The sequence below is a fragment of the Rhincodon typus genome, chromosome 3 (assembly GCF_021869965.1).
Source record: "Rhincodon typus isolate 14 chromosome 3, sRhiTyp1.1, whole genome shotgun sequence".
Lineage (NCBI taxonomy): Eukaryota > Metazoa > Chordata > Chondrichthyes > Orectolobiformes > Rhincodontidae > Rhincodon > Rhincodon typus.
Window position 1 is genome coordinate 51,569,724 of NC_063334.1, and position 21,189 is coordinate 51,590,912.

At 39.0% G+C, this 21,189-nt stretch overlaps 1 protein-coding gene across 6 annotated transcripts in view; it reads left to right on the top strand.

Moving 5' to 3' along the window:
* LOC109919808 (dual specificity protein phosphatase CDC14A-like) overlaps positions 1 to 19,405 on the top strand; it is an 82,025-nt gene extending 62,620 nt beyond the window's left edge. For 2 of the 6 annotated variants that reach the window (XM_048620238.1, XM_020519837.2), the window contains exons 13-15: positions 2,303 to 2,350; positions 12,366 to 12,482; positions 17,897 to 19,405. In XM_048620238.1, the coding sequence (XP_048476195.1) occupies positions 2,303 to 2,350; positions 12,366 to 12,482; positions 17,897 to 17,936 (205 nt within the window). In that variant the 3' untranslated portion in view covers positions 17,937 to 19,405. Of the gene's footprint in view, positions 1 to 2,302; positions 2,351 to 7,916; positions 8,763 to 8,785; positions 10,550 to 12,365; positions 12,483 to 17,896 lie in introns of those variants that run through there. The other 4 variants (XR_007266124.1, XR_007266125.1, XM_048620252.1 and 1 more) reach the window with 4 other exon arrangements.
* The last annotated feature ends 1,784 nt before the right edge of the window (positions 19,406 to 21,189 follow it).

The window sequence follows — 21,189 nt, forward strand, 5'->3', positions numbered from 1 at the left end:
GCTTCTTGACAGGTCTGCACATATTAATTGGAATGTGGGTGCATTGACTTCCAATTCTGGAAGTGGACTTTGGAGGTGTGTATAGCAGCAGGATAAATGAAAGGGAATTTAATGAACAGATCATAAAGACTTAATGACTGTTGTAAAGAGTATGCAAGAGCAGAGGAACTTGAGGTTCGTGAAAATTGATATTTGAGAGTCATACAACCTATTCAGAGTAGTTAGAACATAGACGGAATCTTGGACTTCATAAGTAGAGGTATTGAGTACAAAACTAGCAAAGTTATGCTGACCCCTTAAGATTCTATTCAGGCTGCAATTCAAATATTTCACCTAGTTCTGGTCACCATACTTTATTAAAAATGCTTAGTGGAAGCTCAACTCCCCTAGATTTTGGGGTGGCACAGTGGCTCAGTGGTTGGCACAGCTGCCTCACAGCGCCAGGGACCCAGGTTCAATTCCACCCTCCAGCAACTGTCCTGTGCACATTCTCCCCGTGTCTGTGTGGGTTTCCTCCCACAGTCCAGAGATGTGCAGGCTGGGTAGATTGGCCATGCTAAATTGCCCATAGTGTTCAGGGTGGTGTAGATTAGGTGAGGTATAGGGGGATGGGTCTGGGTGGAATGCTCTGAAGGTCATTGTGGATTTGTTGGGCCAAAGGGCCTGTTTCTATACTATAGGGATTCTATGATCATGAGGGTAGTTGAGAAAGGGCAGAGGAAATTTAGCAGAACGGTTCTGAAGTTGAAGGATTTTAGCTATAAGGTTAATTTGGAGAACTGGGGGTTGTTCACTTTGGTGCAAAGGAGATTGAGTAGAGATTTGTTAGAGGTATATAAGAATCTGACAGGTTTAGATTAGTTGGAAAAGGAAAGAAACCTCACAGTAGCTGATGATGGTACAAGCGCTGCCATGTACACATTTAACGCCTTGGACAAGAGATGCAGAGAGAATAAGAGAGAACTTTTTAAGTAGCAAGTGATAAAGGTGTGGAATTTGCTGCCCATGACATTATTTCAGAAGGAAGCTGGGTGGACACAGGAAATAATTCTATACAGCTATTTTTGTTTGAGTGGGAGAATGGGACTGATGGATTGGTCTGCAAATGAACTTGAGGTTGAATGGCTTCCTGTGATGTTTATGACTGATTCAGCAGCCCTGAGTGCCACTCCCATTCTGATGCAAAACTTAGGTACAAATTAAACTACAACTCTCAGAATACAGTACTAAACTTCTCAAACAAATTTTCAGTCTTGCCCATTGCTTATACAATCTTGCAAGCTACTCGGGCGGTTTTTGTTTTCCTGTCAATCTACCAAGTTTTGAATCTGTATGGTCCATTGATCACACAGCTCTGGGTTCACCTGAAATGTTATTGGTCTTTTACAGATCAGTAGAATTTTTATCTCTTACTGGTACAAAATTACATTTTCTGTGCAGGTTGTGCAACTTTGGTATTCTGTCTCAGAAGGTAATGGGGAGTAGGATCATTGAATATTTTTAAGACAGGTGGATAAATTCTTGTATGGCAGGGGAATCTAGGGCTATCAGGAGTAGATTGGCTTGTACTTTGAATTCCACATGCCAATCAGCCATTCACTTATTGAACAGTGGAACAGGCTCAAGAGGCCAGATAGACAGACTGTGTGTTTTTCCTTTTATTGCATGTTTATATGATACATTCACCATATCCTGCAGCTTCTGTACTACTTCCTATTCAGACTTCAGTAACTTTTTTTTTCTGCTGTGGTCTCCTCCAAATTCTTTGTTTCACTTGATCAGATTTTCCACTACTGCCCATACGTGCCTCCCTGTTCCAGTACAATAATCCTCCATCCCAGGTTTTCTCTCATGTAACTCTGTAACCTTGCAATTTATTGAGCTAGTATTCCGTTTTAGTATGAAAACCAAAACCTTTCCAGAAAGCTGTGGAAAATTGAATTATTGAGAGAAACAGACTTAATGTTTCAATGGCTTCTGAAGGAGTCATATGGGACTTGAAACATTAACGCTGTTCTTTTCTCCACAGCTGCTGTTGAGAGACCTGCTGAACTTCTCCGTATTTGTTTCAATGACCAAAGCTAGTTTCACTCTGTATATTGGTTCTTAAACAAGAAGTGTGATTCTTTTAAATTCCCCATGTACATAAGTTAAGTATTTGTCTTATTGCATTTTAAGGCAGTGTGTTCTGTGTCCTGTTTTGTAAATTGAATAGATCAGGCATTTCTGTGTCAGCAAATTGTGTATTAGTTGAGTTGCTATTTGTTCACCTGTTGAATTGATTTTGCATTACCCATTTCAGATTGGAAGAAAACAAAATGCACACAAGGTCATCATCGCAGGCACTCAGGTAGGTGTCTGTTTCTTATGGTGTTGCAATTGACTACTTTTATATATAGAATTTCATTAGACCTAATACATAATGATTGGCTACCTTTTGTTTAAAGCAGTCGTATTCTTTTTATTTGATATTCTCTGCAATGTAAGAATATATGCATGTGAGACAGCAGAGGGAGCATGTGGTAGACAGCTATGCATCCCACAGACAGTGGATCAGATGAAACATCTGCATTTCTGCTACATTGTCATAAATAGCATGGAACAATTAAACAACTAATGAGGCAGAGAGAGTCCATAAATAGTCCCTTCCTCAATGATGCACAACACCAGCAGATTAGTGCAAAAGTTGAAGCTGAAGCATTTACAGTTGACTTCATCCATTCTTGCCGTTCCTGTAATTAACATTACAGATGCTAGTCTTTGGTCAAATCGCTTCTGTTGACACAATATCAAGTTACTGTTAATAGATGGTGAATAACCAAGGTCTTTTCCCCACGTTAGGGCAGTCCAAAACTAGAGGGCATGGGTTTAAAGTGAAGGTGGAAAGATTTAAAAGGGATTTCAGGGGCAACTTTTTCACGCAGAGAGTGGTGCATGTATAGAATGAGTTGCTAGAAGAGGTGATGGAAGCTGGTAAAATTACAACATTTAAAAGGCACTTGGATGGGTACATGAATAGGAAGGTTTTAAAGAGATATGGGCCAAATGCTGGCAAATGGGACTAGATGAATTTGGGATATCTGGTTAGCATGGACAAGTTGGACTAAAGGATCCGTTTCCATGCTGTAATTCTGACTGTATGTACTAGATACTGCAAAGGTTATGGGGCTTGACAATATGCTGGCTATAGTATCAAAGACTTGTTAACTCAAACTACACACTGGCTAAGCTGTTCAGTATAGTTCCTCCACTGGCATTTGCCCTGCATTTGACCAGGTGTATCCTGTCTGCAAATAGACGGAGAATCCAAAATGACCAGTCACCCCCCCCTCCCCACGCTGCCACCCCCCCCCCCCCCCCGCCCACCGTCAGTCCCATCACAGACATCAGCAAACTGTTAGAAAAAAATCATTGACAGTGCATTCACGCAGTACCTCTTGCTCACTCTTGCACAGTTTAGGTTCTACAAGGTGACTGTGCTTCTGACCTCATTAGCATGCTGGTCTGAACATGGGCAAATAACTAATTTTGTGGTGAGACGAGTGTGTCGGCCCTTGACATCAAGATAGCATTGGCCTGAATCTGGCATTAGGAGGCCAGGCAAAATTTAAGTCAGTGGGACTTTGGGGGAATATCTCTATGGGACTTGGACAGAACATAGGCTCGTTGGGGGGAAGGTATTCTCATTAATGGAAAGATCAACAAACCATATGTTTGTGGTAATTAGAAAAAGAAGCAATGAGGACGAGAGGACAGATATGTTCCCACAGTAAGTGGTTTAGGATCTGAAATGCATTGCCTGAGATTGGTGGAGGCAGGTTCAATTGAGACATCTGAGGGGGAATTGGATTATTATCTGAAAAGAGAGAATATGCAAGACTCGGTGGAAAGTAGGGCAACAAAAATAGTAGGCAAATTACTCCTCCAGAGAGCCACAAACTGTTACAATGGGCCAAATGGCCACCTTGGTGCTGTAACATTTTCTAATTGTGTGGTTGATATCATACCTAGCACAGAAGATGGTAGAGTTTGTTCAAGACCAATCATTTTCAGTTCTAATAGCTGCAAGAGTTCCTCTAGTGTTCTAGGTCCTTTAAACGGCTTCATCAATGATCTATCCAATGATGGATAATACAAATGCAACATATTAAATTACTACTTCCTGTGCTGTATCCATTTCGTAATTCTGTAACATCAGAATGAGGGTTCTGAGGAAGGGTCACCAGACCCAAAACATTTAACTCTGATTTTTTCCTTCACAGATGCTGCCAGACCTACTGAGCTTTTCCAGCAGCTTCTGTTTTTGTTCCTGATTTACAGCATCCACAATTCTTGTTTTTACTCAGAATGAGGGATGTTAGCTGATGATTGCACAGTGTTTATTTCTCTTTAAGCACTTCAGATCCTGAAGGAATTGGTGTCTATATGTGACAAGAGTTAAGACGCCATTCAGGCTTGGGTTGATGGGTTACAAATGACATTAGTGCTACGCAAATGTCAGGTAATGGGCCACATCAAACAAGAGAATCTAACCATCTCCCTTGACATTGAGTGAGATTGAAATGCAAATAAGTTGGGGGTGGTTCAGAGGAAGTTTGCTAGGTAGATGCCTGGAATGAGTGGGTTGTCTTAAGGTAGATTTAACAGCCTGAGCTTGTGTCCACTGAAGATTGGAAGACTGACGGGTGACTTGATTGAAGTGAATGAGACTCTGAAAGGGTCCTGCAAAAGTGCTTGTGGAAAGGATGTTTCCTTGTGTAGGTGAGTTCAGAACCACGGCACTGTTTTTAAAATTAGGGGTCACCTTTTTTAAAAAAACTGAAATAAGGAGCATTTTTCTTGAGGGTGTGAGACTTTGGTACTCGTGGAAAGCTGTGGAAGCAGGGACACAATATTTTCAAGGCTGAGGTAAATACAATTAGTTCTGCTATAACACGTGTTTCATTAACACGAATTAGCTGTAATGCGGTTGATGAATAGTGGACTACATTTGGATAACATGAACTTTCTGCTGTACAGGTAAACTGATTTCCCTATAATGTGTTTTTCTATGGCATGAGGTCACACAAGAATGCAACTATTGCGTTATAAGAGAACTACCTGTAGATAGGTAGATTCTTCTTAGGCAAGGGAACCGAAGAAAATTCAGGGTAGACTGGAATGTGGAATCTGAGACAAATAGTCTTACTGAGTGGCAGGCTTGAGGGGCCAAATGGTCTACATCAGCTCCTATTTTGTATGTTCATGTTAAAACATGGCTGAATCCCTCCCAGTTGGGGAGTTACCATTGACCAGAAATGTAACTTTGGGTCAGCCATATAAAATGCAACAACAGATCATAGGCTGGAATATCTGTGGCAAGTAACTTGCATCCTGACTCCCCAGTAGCCTGTCCACCAGCTATGAAACAGAAGTCAGGCATGTGATGGAATCCTCTAATTTGACTGGATGGATGAAGCTATACCAAATTTGATGCTCAACATGATCCATGACAAAGCAGCCCACTTTATTGGTATCTCAACCATAGACATTCACTGCTTCCAATGACAGTGGTGTGTACCATCAACAAGATGCACTGCAGCAACTTGCCAAGCCTTTTTCCAAAGCACCTTCCAAACTTGTGATCTCTACAACTTTGAAAGATGGGCAATCCATGCACGAAAACACTACCTGCAAGTTTCCCTCTTATTCACACACCATCCTACTTGGAACTAAATCACTGTTTCTTTTTACTATTATTAGGTTTAAATCTCACAACACTCTTCCTTACAGCACAATGGGTATGCCTGCAGCAGATGAACTACAGTGTTTCACGAAGGTGGATCACCATGTTCCAAAGGGCTGTCATTGGTAAAGGTGATTTACCACTTATGCCCTAGAGAAGGTAGAAAGTGCTGGCGACCGATCTTTTGGACCATTACAGTCCATTTGCTGGCAATATACCCATACTGTGGTTATAAAGGGCATTCTAGGACTTTTTCCAGTAACAGTAAAAGAACAGCAATATTGGTCTACATCAGGTTGGTATGTTCAACTGAGACATTCAAGCAAGCATTGGATGATGATATTTATCCAAATAATGTGCAAAGATAAGGAGAAAAAGCAGGAGTTTGGCACAATGCAATGATACTGATTTGAAGAGTGAGCACAGACACGGTGGTCTGAATGGTGGCCTCCTGTGCTGTAAGACTTTCTCCATTTTTGTGTGAGGCCTGGAGGGGAATATGCTGTTGGGTTCCATTCAACAGTTATAATTTTCCATTTAGATCATAAGAATCCATCAGTTTGGAAGGAACAATGGGACTTCCTACAGTGCATGTATTTTAAACAGTTCACGCTGCCATTGTGTGCTCGTGGTGGAGGGAACGAATGTTCAAATTGATGGATGAGGTGATGATTAAGTGGGCTACTTGTCCTAGATGTTGTCAAGTTTCTTCTTTGAGCAATGTTCATCTGGACAAGTGGAGAGTATTCCATTGCACTCCTGACTTCTGCGTTGTAGATGGTGAACAAGCCCTGCTGAGACGGGAAATGAATTACTTGCTGCAGAATTTTCAGTCTCTGCTGTTTTGGCTTCTTTGTTCATATGACTGATCCAGTTAAATGCCTGGTCAAGTTACCCTCGCGATGCTGATGTTAGCAGATTCAATGATGGTGATGCCATTGAACATCAATGGCAAAAATTAACCCTTCTCATTGGCGATTGGTCATTGCCTGGTAACCTCTGCGGCTATCAACCCAAGCCTAAATATTGTTTAGGTCCTGTAGCATGCAGACATGAACTGCTTTAGTATCTGTGAAGTTGCAGATTATAATTGAACATTGTGCTATCATCAGTGATAATCCCCACCTTTCAGCTTGAGTCCGAGTGAAGGTTATTGATGATGCAACTGGCCTTAAGACACTACCCTGAAGAATTCCAAAAATGATGTAGAAATCAGATAATTGGCCTCTATTAACCACGATCATCTTCATTTTGTTCTTGCTATGACTCCAGCCAGTGGTGAATTTTACTCCGATTTGCACTGAATTCAGTTTTACTAGGACTGTTTGCCAAACTTTGTCTGATGTTGCCTTGATGTTGAGGGCAGTCACCGTAATTTTACCTTTGGAATTTAGCTCTTTTACTCTGTTTAGGCCACACTTTAAGCTCCAGGCTTCATTAGTGACCCTATGGAATCAAAACTCTGCCATCAGTGAGCAGGTAATTGCTGAATAAGTATCACATAAAAACGCTATTGATGACACTTTCCAACATTTGGCCGATTATCAAAAGTATGCTGATGTGGCAGTAATTGACCAGCTTGAAGTGTCTGGGGTAACACAGTGTGGAGCTGGAGGAACATAGCAGGCCAGGCAGCATCAGAGGAGCAGGGAAGCTGACATTTTGGGTTGGGACCCTTCTTCCCGATCTGAATCGTCAGCTTTCCTGCTCCTCTGCTGCCTGGCGTCCTGTGTTCTTCCAGCTCCACACTGTTATCTCTGACTCCAGCATTGGCAGTTCTTACTATCTCTCTTGAAGTTGTCAAGAGTTTTTTTTTTTATGGAGAGGTTACATCAAGGTGATTTTCCACATTGTCGGGTCGATGCCATTGCTGTGGTTGTAGTGAAATAGCTTGGTCTAGAGTGCAGTTAGTTCTGGCACACTAGTCTCCAGTACTATTTCTGGGATATTGTCAGAGCACATGGCCATTATTGTGTCCAGTGCCTTCAGGTGTTTTTGTGGTAATATTTTGTGTGTCAAGTTTCATTTACTGTAAGCTGGAGAACATGAGAATGAATTATCCACTCTGCCATTCTACCTGAGGTTGATTTACTGTTTTTTCAGCCTTGTCATTGCATTGATGTGCTGGAATCCTCCAGCATTATGATGGGACTATTTGTAGAATCTCCTTCATTCTTAACTTAATTGTCAGGCATTATCCACAATTGGATCTGGAAGGACTCACAGTTTCTGGATAAAAAGTGAATTACCATTGCATCAATACACTTTTTCTGGTACTGAGATTTATATGGTCTTATTATTTATCAACTTGTCTCTGGTAAGTTATGAATGTAGTTAACGATGATATTTACAGAATGATCATATGTAGATCATAACACTATGTTTTAACTTTGTTATGTAAAAGGAAAAATATGGTCTGCAAAGAAAGGTTTTTGGATTGGAGGAAGGCAGATTTTATTAAAATAAGGCAGAATCTGGCCAGGGTAGAGTGGGAGCAACTATTTCCGGGTGTATCTACAACAGGACAGTAGGTGATGGGGAAGACTTTCAAAAAGGAATTAGGAGAGTACAGGTCCAACATGTTCCCTTTTAGAGTGAAATGTAAAAGCAACAAGTCGAGGGAACCCTGGCTATCTAGGAATATTCAGGACTGAACAAGAAGGAAAAGAGGCTTTTAACAGGTCCAGAGGAGGCAAATCAATCAAGAGGGGAGATCTTAAGGAAGGAATTAGAGCAAATTGGGAGCATGAAAAATATTAAAAAGAAGAGGACAACCAGGATAAGAGTAGAGCCCATAAGTGACCAAGGGAGCAATCAGTGTAGGGAGCAAGAGGACATTGGTCACTTTTGGAGGAGGATGTAGATACATAATTCAGAGAGGGGAACTGTGAGGTTCTTGAACAGATTTGCCATTGATAGTGAGGAGCTGCCAGAGGCTTTGATGGGCTTAAAGTGGACAAATACTCCAGCTAGATGAGTTGCATCCCCCACTGCTGTGGGAGATACGGGAGAAATTAACAGAAGCCTTTACCTAAATTCTTAATTTCTCACTGGCCACAGGAGGTGCCAGAGGACTGGAGAACAGCTCATGTGGTTCTATTTTTCACGAATGATGGTAAAGATAAACCAGTGAATTACAGACCCGCAAGTCTCAGATCAGTGGTAGGTAAACTATTCGAGAAAATTCTGAAGGAGAAAACTGATCTCCACTTGTAGAGGCAAGATTTGATCAGAGGTAGCATAGCTTTTTCCAAGGAAGGTCGTGCCTAACAAATTTTGAATTTTTCAAGGATGGTGACCAGTTGTGTAAGTGAGCGATGTGGTTCATATGGATTTCAGCAAAGCCTTTTGACAAGGTCCCACATGGGAGACAGATGAAGAAGATAAAAGCACATGAGATTTAGGGTAATTTGGCAAGTTGTATCTAAAACTGGCTTAGTGTTAGAAGTCATGGTGATGGTAGAAGGCTGTTTGTGTGCTAGGTCCCTTTATTGTTCATGATAGGTAGATAGGAATGTGGGGTTAATGGATAAGTATGTTTGCAGATGACACAAAAAATAGCTGGGTGTCTGATATAGTGAGGAAGATGACCTGAGGTTACAGGAGGATGTAAATGGATTGGTCAGATGGATAGATTAGTGGCGGATGGAATTTAATCCTGAAAAATGTGAAGTTATGCACTTTGGAAGAAGTAACAAGATAAGAAAAGTACTCAATAAACGACAAGACAGTAGGAAGTTTAGAGGAACAGAAAAAGGATGTGTTCGTCCACAGATCCCTCAAGATAGCAAGACAAGTTAATACGGTAATTAAGGCATTTTGAGACACTTGCCATCATTAGTAATGGCATAGATTATAAGAGCAGGGAGGTTATGTTGGAGCTGTACAGAACTTTGGTTGGATCATAGCTGGAGTACAGTGTGCAGTTCTGGACTCCATACCTATAGGAAGGCCGTAATTCAACTGGAAGTGGTACAAAGAATCACCAGGATGTTGCCTGTGGAACACTTTTATATTTGCAGAGACGCTGGATAAGCTCTGCTCCAAGGAAAATGACCAGAAAAGAAAAAGAGGGAAACTGATTGAGGTTTGAGAGATTATGGGGCATTGACAGGGTGGATAGAAAGCAGCTGTTCACCTTTTACAGGGTCAATAAGGGAATATACTTTTAAGGTTAAAAAGAAGTTTAGAGGTGATTTGATCAAAAATAACTTTCACGTAGAGGGTGGGGGAATCTGGAATGCACTGCCTGGGAGGTTAGTAGAGATGGGAAAGCTCACAACCTTTAAAAATTACTTGAACGAGTACTCAATATCATAATATACAAGACTATGGGCCAAAGGGTGGAAAGTGGGACTAGTGTAGACTCAAGGGACCAAAAGGCCTCTTCTGTACTCTGATTCTATGATTCTGTCAGATACATAAAGCTAATTGATTACTTTTATTAATTCATGTAATATTAGCATTGGCTAGGGCAGCATTTGTTGCTCACCCCTAACTGCTCAAGAAGGTGGAGGTGAAACACCTTGGACCACTGTTGCCTATGAGAGGTTAGCTGCCCAACTGTGGTGTCAGGGAGGAAGTTCCAGGATTGTGATCCAGTGACAATGAAGAAATAATTAATATAGTTCCAAATCAGGATGCTGCATGCCTTGGAGGCAAATGTGTAGATAGTGTCCTCACCTGAGCCTCCAATCACTAAGATGAGCACAGTATTTAAATTTGAATCCCGTTTAGAAATAATTTAGCATCTTGTCTTGAGACTTAATTTCATTAAAGTACTGCTGCTTAATTTTGGTGTTTAATAAAAGTTCATCTTTTTAATAAACTTTACAGAGATTATCTTGTCTATTCTTATCTAACATTTAGATTGGAATTAATTTCACAAACTTTTACATTTCAAAGAACTAGTTTGAAGCAAATCTAAATATAAGCAGCATTATAATTTAGTCATCAGTTTATTTAGGTGTAATAATTTGTTGACAGCCAGTTAAGTTATCAAATTTTCAAAGCATTAGTGAACATAGTAACAAGTTTGTATTGAAGAGAAGGAAAAAGAAATGGAGAGGGAATATTGGATACTTGACATGAAACACCTTTTATGTCGGGTTTTGCTCTAAAGTAGTAGTCATGCCTCCAAATTAGAAGGTCATCGGTTGACAAAACACAAGCATATAATTGAAAATGATCTTGCAATGTAGAAGTAAAACATAGGTGATAGAACAGTACAGGACAGAATGATGCAATGCAGTTCAATACAGCACAAGAACAGGCTCTTCAGCCCACCGAGCCTGCACCAATTCCTAGTGCTTATTTAGACCCACTACTTATTGTCCATGCATGGTTTCTTTCTTCTGTTCGAATCATGTTAGTGTGTCTATCAAGATATGCCTTAAACGTTGCTAACAGGCCTGCTTCCACCACCTCCCCTAGTTAGTGTATTTTAGGTACCCAACACCCTCTGGATGAAAAATTTTCCCTGCACTTCTCCCCTAAACTTTCCATCTCTCACCTTGAACCTGTGCCCTCTTGTAGTTAACCTTCCCACTGTGGGAAATAGCCTTTGACTAGCCACCCTATCTATGCCTCTCATAATTTTGTAGATCTCTATCAAGTTGCCCCTCCGCCTCTGTCTTTCGAGTGAAAACAATCCAAGTTTATCCAAACTCTCCTTATAACTAAAACCCTCCGGATCAGGCAAGATTCTGGTAAATCTTATCCGCACCTTCTCCAAAGCATCCATGTCGTTCTGGTTGTGTGGTGACCCTGCAGTATTCCTGATGTGGCCTAACTAATGTTCTGTACAGCTGTAACATGACTTGACAACTTTATTAGTCAGGGCATTGAATATAAAAGGCAAGAGTGCTGTATGCCATCTTGATCACATTATCCATTTGTGTTGCCACTTTTGGGGATCTGTGGATCTGTACCCCCAGATCTCTCTATGTTGATGCTGCTAAGGGTTCTACCATTTATTGTATAATTTGCTTATGAATTTTGATCTTCCAAAATGCATCACCTCGCATTTGTCCAGATTAAACTCCATCTGCCAATTTCTAAATGATGGAGAACTGCACAGTGTGAGGGTGCCTTTCAGTTAAGCTGTTAAACCAGCATTTTCTAAAGATCCCTTGCCACTATTTGAATAAAATCATAGTACTGACCATGTCAAGAAAAGGTGAGAGAAGGAAGTGGGGTTGTTTGGGTGGGGTGGGGGGAAGAAATATGATGAAGCTTCCTAATATCAATATCAGAAACATGCAAACTATAGAAGGGAACTGGGGGAAGAGTTTGTGTTTGGGCATTTCCAATAATTCTAAAATATGTGAAAAATGTATGTAATTAAAATGTTTTATGTTTAAGGATATCCTATTAAGATATCTGATTTGGTCTACTGTACTTAATATACATCTAATCTCACAAGATTAAATTGTGATTTATAATTGCATTATTGTTAAGCTGAGAAATACAGGGTGAATCTTTTTATTTAATCTGCAAGTAGCAAATTATAAGCAATGTAGCTGTTTCACTCTCTGGCATGATGATCAGGTTGTATCTTAACTGAAGCAAATTGCTGATTTGGTGACCTTCTTAAATGCAGACTTTATTTCTGTTCCATTTTAACTGCATACAAACATAGGATAATACTGCAGTCTAGCACACAGAGTTGTAAGCCTTCTAATCCCTGTGCTGCTCCTGGCGTAAGCCCTACGGGCAAACGGACAACCAGATCCATGGCTGCAAACAATAATCTGAGGTAAGGAGATAATTTCTGTGGGTACATTTTAACAAAGCATCTTAACGTACTATATCTATTATTCTCTTGGGTATTATAAAGTGTAAGATAATTTGTGAAAAAATTAGTTTTTAAAATGGTATTAGTTCATACATGAAAAATGAATTGGATTCTCAATTATCTACTTATTAAAAGTTTTTTTTTGTATTGTCAACTCATGAACCTAGATAAAACTAAACAGTTTAAATAATTTTTAAAAATCTAACTGAAACATGTTGGCTTTTTGGTCTGTATTTTATATCAAAAAGTGAAAGCAATGTTGTCAAGTACCATCATATTGAAATACTTTTGATAATGTTGGAAAGAAGGGAATGGATGCTGCATACTGTGGCAATTCCTGCATAAGAAAAGTCTAGCAGTAAATTATTACTTTTCATTATTGTAAAATATTTGGGGAATATGTTCATGCTCAAATATTCTTTTAGTGGTTCAATTTAAATTAGTACACTGAGCTATGAACCTTCCCACCCTCCCTACACACTCTGCCCTGTGTTTACGCTCTTCTCCTGCAGCTGTAGTACATGTGCTGTGTTGTTGTTCTCCAACATTCTCCTACAATCTCTCCAGGCTACTACTTTCACCCGGCTCCTCTAGTGCATTTTTTTTAATGATCTGCTCTCCCTCTCTGCTACTACCAAAAACTGCAGAGAGAAGCAGACAGATCCTACTCACTGACATTAATTGGAATTACATCCCTGATTCCTTACTGTCTGATTCAAAATTAAACTCCCTTGCTAACAGCACTGCAAGTGTTCCTCGACATCAAGGACTGTGATTTGAGATGACAGCTTCTCCAGGGCAATTGGGGATGACAAAAATTAATGGTCTAGTCAATAACACCCACATTTTAAAAAAAAACACTCAAAATGTCCTGAGGGTGATCATTGATCAGAAACTGAACAGGACCAGCCATATAAATACTATAGCTACAACAGCAGGTCAGTGGCTGGGAATGCTGAAGCAAGTTACTCACCATCTGACTCCCCAAAGTTTCTTCACAAAGATGTAAATCAGGAACATGATCAAAGAATTCCTGCAAGTGTGGAAGACATTCAACCCATTGAGTCCAACTGACCCTCTAAACAGGATCCCAACCAAACCCAACCCCCTCCCCTATTCCCTGCATTTCCACGGCTAATCCACCTACTTGCACATTCCTGGACACTATTGGCAATTTAGCATGATCAATCTGCCTAACCTGTGCATCTTTGGATTGTGGGAGAAAACTGGAGCACCTGGAGGAAACCCACGCAGACACCGGGAGAATGTCCAAACTCCACACAGACAGTTGCCCATGGGTGGAATTGACCTTGGGTTGCTGGCACTGTAAGGCAGCAGTGCTCGCCACTGTGTCATGACAGAATATTTGCCTGGATGTGTATAACTTCAAAAACACTCGCAACTTGATTCCATCTGGATCAAAGTAGCCTGCTTGATTGGCATCCCATTCACCCTGTTCAACATTCACTCCCTTTACCACTGAAACACATTGGCAGCAGCGTGTAGCATTTACAAGATGTACTGAAATGATGCTTTTTTGACATACCTTCCAAACTTCTGATCCCTACTACTTGGAACGACAAGGACAACAGATACAAGGGAACAGCACCACCTGTAAGTTTCCCTCCAAGCTGCCCACCATCCTGATTTGAAAATATAGTTCCATTTCTTCACTGTCATAGGGTTCTTTGAATTAACAACAAATCAAAGCACTCAAACATTGAGAAGAAAAGGTCTACATGGGCTTGGTGGGATGCAGAATATGAAAGCCATATTTTTAAACTGTTAACTTGAATTACCATGCTCTAGATATAGCTGTCCCATCAAGCCGGCACTGTTGCACCAGCCTCTGTTTTGATCACCAGCCTTTATATTGTGCTTTGTCAAATACTTTCTTAGAAAATATATAGACAACAACCATTGCATTCCCTTCATCATCCTTCTTAGTTACTTTTGTAATATTCATTTGGATTAGTCAAGCATAAATTGTCTTTTACAAATCCATATTGATTACCCTTAATTAACTAAGCTTTCAGCCTGTTTATTTTTCCCCCAATTATTGTTTCTAAAACATTACCAACCACTTGATGTTGAAGTGACTGGCCTGCAGTTAATATGACTGTCCTCGCACCTCCTCACGAATAAGAATATCACATTTACTGCTTTCCAGTCCTGACACTTTCCCCTGTTATCTAGGCAAGATTGGAAGGTTATGGTAAGCCTTCTGCTATCCCCACTGTATTTTTCTTGCAATTAGCATAAAACTATTGAACTATTCCTCTTTTTGTATGCTTGGCACACATTGAACTCTCCACAGAACTACTGCTTAAAGCAAAGAATCCCAGTTTCTATTGGATTCACGTTTCCACGAATCAACAAGTTAAAATTTCCAAGTGATAATGTTGAGGGCCTTCCTTCAGTTTTTGAACTTCCTAAATCTCGTACTAGCAATAAAGCCTGCTCAGGTGGTTCCTCTGCAAAGAATCAAGTCAAAATTTGTTAGGAAGATATTCTGGAAAAACTGGCCATCATTATCTTACAAACCTCATCAGTTGTAATGTTTTGCATTGCATCTTAAACAAGTTAAAAAGAGGGTCATGTGACTATTCCAAACAGGCTTTATACTAGCTTTGAGCCAGCTGCTTGACAAAGTGCAAAGTTTTCACAAATGGAGGTAAAGGGCATGGACAGCTTTGACAAACAGACTTGCCAAGCCCAAGTGTCCAATGCTTTGTCAACAGGCCATTTCTGTCTCACATCAGGCTTCAGTAGCTCATAAACTACAGTAGCCTGTTCATTCCATTGAACACACCAACTGCTGCTCTTTTCCTCTGTCTTTTCCTTCTGCTCCAGACACTTTGACTTAGCAAGTCTGTTTGCCACAGCCCTTTACTCCCATATGTGAAAACTTTGTTCTTTGTCAAGCAACTAGCTCAAAGCTTTGTTATAAATAATTTGGAAGTCACATGACCCTCTTTAACTTAATGTTTTGTATTGCATCACATATCTTACAAACCTCATCAGTTGTAATGATAGCCAGTTTTTCCAGAATATCTTCCTAACAATTTTCACTTAATTCTTTATCTCTGCTTCAACTGATATTTTGTTAGCACTGTTACAAAGCAATTCCTCAAATATCCTAGCCTTGTCCAACACCTCCAAACATATAGCATCCATTTGGTTTCTTTAGGCAGTTTGCCGTTGCTAATGTAAAACTTATGATACCATAATACTCTTAACCAAATGTTTCCCCACAGTCGCCTAGTCCATTTGGTCCACCTCATTTCTCTATACCACATCCAGAAATACCTCCTGCTTATTTGGGCCAAGAACAATCTGGTGAAGGAAATTTTGCAAAATACTTTCAAATTCCTCACATTCATCATATTTTCACAAATATCAAATAGAATAATGAATATTGATATTGCTACCTGTTCTTGTACATCTAGTTGAACTATATAGTTTCCCTGTCCTGATTTAAACCACCACCCTGATTTTATTTTAAAACAAAATTCACAAGAACCAGTTATCTAACTCCTGTTCTGAAAGTCACTGCTGCTTATTTGGAAGTACCCCAATCATTTTCAAGCTGTTTCCCCTAATCTTTTTCTCTTCTCTGTAACCCCAGCTGACATCTCCAACTAATCCAGCAATACTTGTCTCCTTGAAACTAACCTGACAATGATTTTGAGCTTATTACAAAACTCATCAAATTTTAAAAACTCATAAGCATGACATCTTGTTTTTTTTTATTTGTTTAAATGATGTGTCATATTCAAAATGGTACTGACAAGTGCAGCTAGACTTCAGCTGGCTGCAATGGGCTGCATAAAGTGTCTGCTTGCACTTGTGTTGCTGACAGCAGACTAGGGGTGAGGTGGATGTGGCACCTGGGGCTGATGGAGAAGCTTCCCCTCCTCCTTCCTCCCTATGCTCACCCACCACCCAGGTCTCTCCGTTGCCTGAGGAGGGCCCTTCCCAATGCTGCTTCTATGTCTGTTTCCTCCCTCCATCAATGTTAGTGTGATCCATTTCCTTGTGCCAAAATGGCAGTTGTGCAAGCAAGGCTGGTGGCATCAGCTGGCTGACATTTTGTTCTTGTGTCTGCATGATCATTGCTTCACCCAGTAGTGGCTTTCACAATAAACACAGCCTAACCTGTAATGTTACCTGCCAGGTAATGTGACCATGCCTAGGTCTTCAGATTTAATGCTTACTGTAGTGCCATCACTCAAGTAAAAACCATTTTTTCCATAATACACAAAGTTAAATCTTTTACAACAAAACAATCTACAAAATCTTTAAATATTTTTTGTGCATGAAGGTTTTGTAAAGAACATTTAATAATTTTGCTTCAAGGAATGCAGAAAACAATTCTGTAAATCCAACAATTAGTGTACATATTCAGTAACAATTTAATTTTGAACAATGCTCTATGTATATCTTGTGTAACTTTATAAGAACTAATATTTGTACTAAACTTGCATTGTTACTGCTTTGCATTTGAGCCTATGCCTCGCTGCCATAAGGTCTATCCTGGTCTGGTATTACCAACATTTGTCTCGTACTGGAAGATACTGGTTATTTCTTTTTGACCTGTTTTCATTATTAAATTTCATAGGTGCAAGTACACGTTGCTTTGTTCTTGTTTTATTCCCTAGTTTTACCTCTAGCATCAACTTTTTAAAAACTTTATTGCCTTTTCAGTATCATTGTGTTCCTGAAGGATGGAGACAAAGAAGAACCAAACATTTAGAATGACACTTTTGCTCCACTTTATTTTGTAAATATGAAAACAAATGCTATTCAGTTGCAGGTTTAGATCCCAGCTTGCTGAAAGTTAATAATTTTGAAATTAAGTACATAAAAGGTTTAGAATGCAGAAATTAAATTTGGTTGGCTTGTCGAGGTAATGTACCCCTCACAATAGACTTGGGAGAAACTGATCAAGGAATCCATTTGACTAAAGGATACCTCACCTTAAGCCTTTTGGCTTATTTACTTATGTTACCATAAGTAATATGCCTTTTAAAAGGCACTGCAGCTAAGTGTGATCCTGTCCTCAGCTAACATGCACATGGTTTTATTTTCCCCTCTTCCTTGACTTCCATTCATGAAAGAGTTGTGACAAATGCACCATACACCAACAATGAATTTGAACCGTTTATGATTGTGCAATGTAGGATTATGTACTTTGTATCAAAAAGAGACTTGTGTTTTTTGATTTCACCCATGTCTCCCCACCCTTGTACACCGTGCTACCTGTGGTTAATTTCCTGAATTAATTCTGATTCTGTATACAATAAGCTTATAAAATGCACCCTAAACTTTGGTTTTCTATTATGCACTAACATTTATTGTATCTGTTTTTAAAGTCACTCCACTATTAGCACTAAAGTACCATTGCTCCGTTAACATTCACACTTTGAAGTGATACCTCGAACATTTGTGGAGGAAATTGGAGAATGAGATTTTTCTCATATACTGAACTCAGAATTTATTCCAGAGCAGTACCCCTTCACATCACCAGAAGAATTCTTCAAAATGATAGTATTGACCTTGAACTCTACTTTGAGAACTTCCTGTCCACAACATAACAAGTAATGGTGATAATGGATCTCTGCAACTTGATGTACTAAAGGAACTGTAAAGAACATTAAGAAACATTTGAATGTGAGTGTTTACTCTCCTGTTGCACAATGTATTGTACCAGACTGTGAAGCAGAAGTCAAGCCTTTAAACACCATCTTATAGCCAAAGTAGAAAGTATAACAAAATAGTTTGTGGTATGAGTGAAAACTACATGCCATTTTATCATTTTCCAGGTAAGTGATCATGAAGGAACTAGATATTGAAGGAAGTTTGAAATTTGTTTATATTGAATCAAACTTTTGACTTTGAAAGTTGCTATTTTGAACAGTTTGTGAATTATGAATATTCTGATATCAGATGGTGCCTCCTGCAACTCTAAATCTCATTGGTTGAAGTAGTTTATGCTATTTGTGTTAAATGCTTTAAAAAGCCATCTTCTATGCATTTGAAAATAAAACCTGCAATGTTATTGATAAGAGAATGCAAAAATGCCCCAAGCAAGAAATGTCCTTCTATACAGGGCACTATCCATAGCAAACAAAATCTTAAAACTTATATCGGAGAGTTGTAAACTTCTTTAAAGTCACAACTTTTCATTTAATGAGCAGATTACTTCATGTAAAATAAACATACCATTAATTCATTTTAAAATATTAAGGAAACTTAAAAGCCAAGTGACCTTGTATTTAGACAAATATTCTACCTGTTGTGGTAGAGTTGATTTGGAACAGTGAGTGCTGTTGTCTATTGGAAAGAAATTAAAAATCTGACCCAAATTGGGTTAGAAGGATAATATTTTTATAATGCATGAATGAGTTGTATTTTCAGTTTTTGCAGTGAATGTCTTAGAGAATGGATTTTTAGCTATACAGTTAGTGCTGTGGATTGGATGTGTGCACTTGTCTGGTACAGTACTGTAAGATGAAACTTTTGTAACTTGCTACAGAATTTTGTATATTCATGTTAAAGCATACAGTACTGCACAATTAGTTTTTTTAAAATTCTGGTTGGATAATTTGCATTTGCTTCTGTTACAGTCTTGACTGGAATCTGATCCAGTATAACTGATGTACTTTTTATTAATTTGTGTGAAGGGTATTTTTAACTATGGAATTGTATCTTTTCTCTGGTTTAACCTGTTACTGTTTCATTCATTGCAATGCAAAGCTGGAGTTGAGATATATAGTTGATATATATAAAAACTTATTTTGTACAGAAATGTATGTATGCAGTATATAAACCTTTTATGACAGGAAATAAACATAGCATTTTATGTATTTGCATTCACTTAAGATGAGATTTAAATTTGTTTTTTTTTTTTTAAACTGATTTTTAATAACTCCACTCCAACTGAAAAATGGGAGATTCAATAATTGGTTCGTGGAAGATTCCACCCCCCCAATCCCACCCAACACCTGCCAAGCTGACTCAATTAGCCCAACTTCCTTTATGAAGAAAGTTGTTTTTAAAGTTATCAGTAAATCTACTTAAACTCAAAGTATATTAAATTTCATTTATTTTAAAAAGTAACAATTATCCTAGATCGTGACAATTTGGAATTTGTTTACTGCAAATGGAAAGTTTATTTACTCCAAGCAGAACAAGTATCTCTTTGGCACACTGCAATGTACAAAAACCCATCATTCTTGATTCATCCCATCTTGTAAAGCAGGTTAATAAAATCAAGAAACCTGTACAGGCACATGATGCCTGTCAGGTCAATTTTTAAGTGATTTGAAAGTACAAGATCAACTTTTATTTACTGGACCTGTCAAAGTGGACTCCATCACCAATTTCGATATCTCCCCATTCCTTCTCTCCCTCTTTGGCTGTGACCACGCGCCCCCCCCCACCCAACCCTCTTTAAAAACATCTTGTAGAGTTCAGATTTAAATCTTTTGCTATTACTTAAAGGTTCTGTGTGAAACTCAATTTTTAAAAAAGATTTTTACTTGGTCCACAAAATTGAGCTGTATATGTCCCCAAAAGAGTAATGCAGTGGTGCTAGTTCATAACTTCAAATAGATATCATTTACCAAAAATAAAAGCCTACAGTTTGGTCAATGTTTAACATCATTGTGTATTAATCCAGTTTAGGGCCTGTTTGACAAAGTGATAGCTCTACCTAGCCTAGAGGTAAGGATGCTATGTAATATACCTCAACAGGTTGATTAAAAGTATCTATAAATCTAGTTTACTCCAACTATTGCTTAATCTAGATACTCAAATGCTTTTGACTTCAAATTGCTAAATGCATCAGGACCTTTGTACAACCTTAAGCTACAAATCCATCTTGCAGCTTTGTTCTGGTTCTTGCATTAATTGAAGTAAGTCAGTCTGTTACATATGAAGCTCTCCCAAACTAGAATGTCAGTAATGCTTCAGTTGGAAAACCAAAAAGTTGACAGATAAGACTGCCAAATATTAATATTAGATTCAGGCGGAACATTGAGTTAAAGCACAATCAGATAAGCATGCTATGCCATTCTGTGGATTGTTGCTAAAGGATAAATAGGAGGTGGCTTTTAAGTTTGTTTTTGTTAAACTCAACATCCTCATCCTGCAAGCCCACATACTTGACATCCACCACATTTTCCTTCCATTGCATTGTCATGAACATGGATAATCAGGAATAGTTTAAAAACAAAAATGGTTAGCAGGAGACCCCCCACAAAAAGGAATTCCCAACAAATAAAACCTGGACTCAAATGCTGATAGAAATTTAGGGTTCTCCTGCTGGGGTGGGGAAAAGAGAGCTTATCACAAACTCAAAAGTACCCTGCAAAGTCCTCAGCCACTCAAGAAAAGGCAACCACCATCAGGTCTGGACATTATTAAAAAGGAGAATATATTACCATTTTGACAGAAGTCACAAAGCTTCTGAAAGAGGAATAATGGCTTCTGGCAAAGGACAGGTATTTTCATTAACTAAATGGGTCATACTTGACAATTAAGGATCAAGTGGCTTTCAGCATTTTGGCAAGACAACTCAAACCAACAACTAGCAAATGCACTAGTAACTGATTTTATTCAGTCATACAATGGCGTAACCACTTATAAAAACAAACCCCTGAAT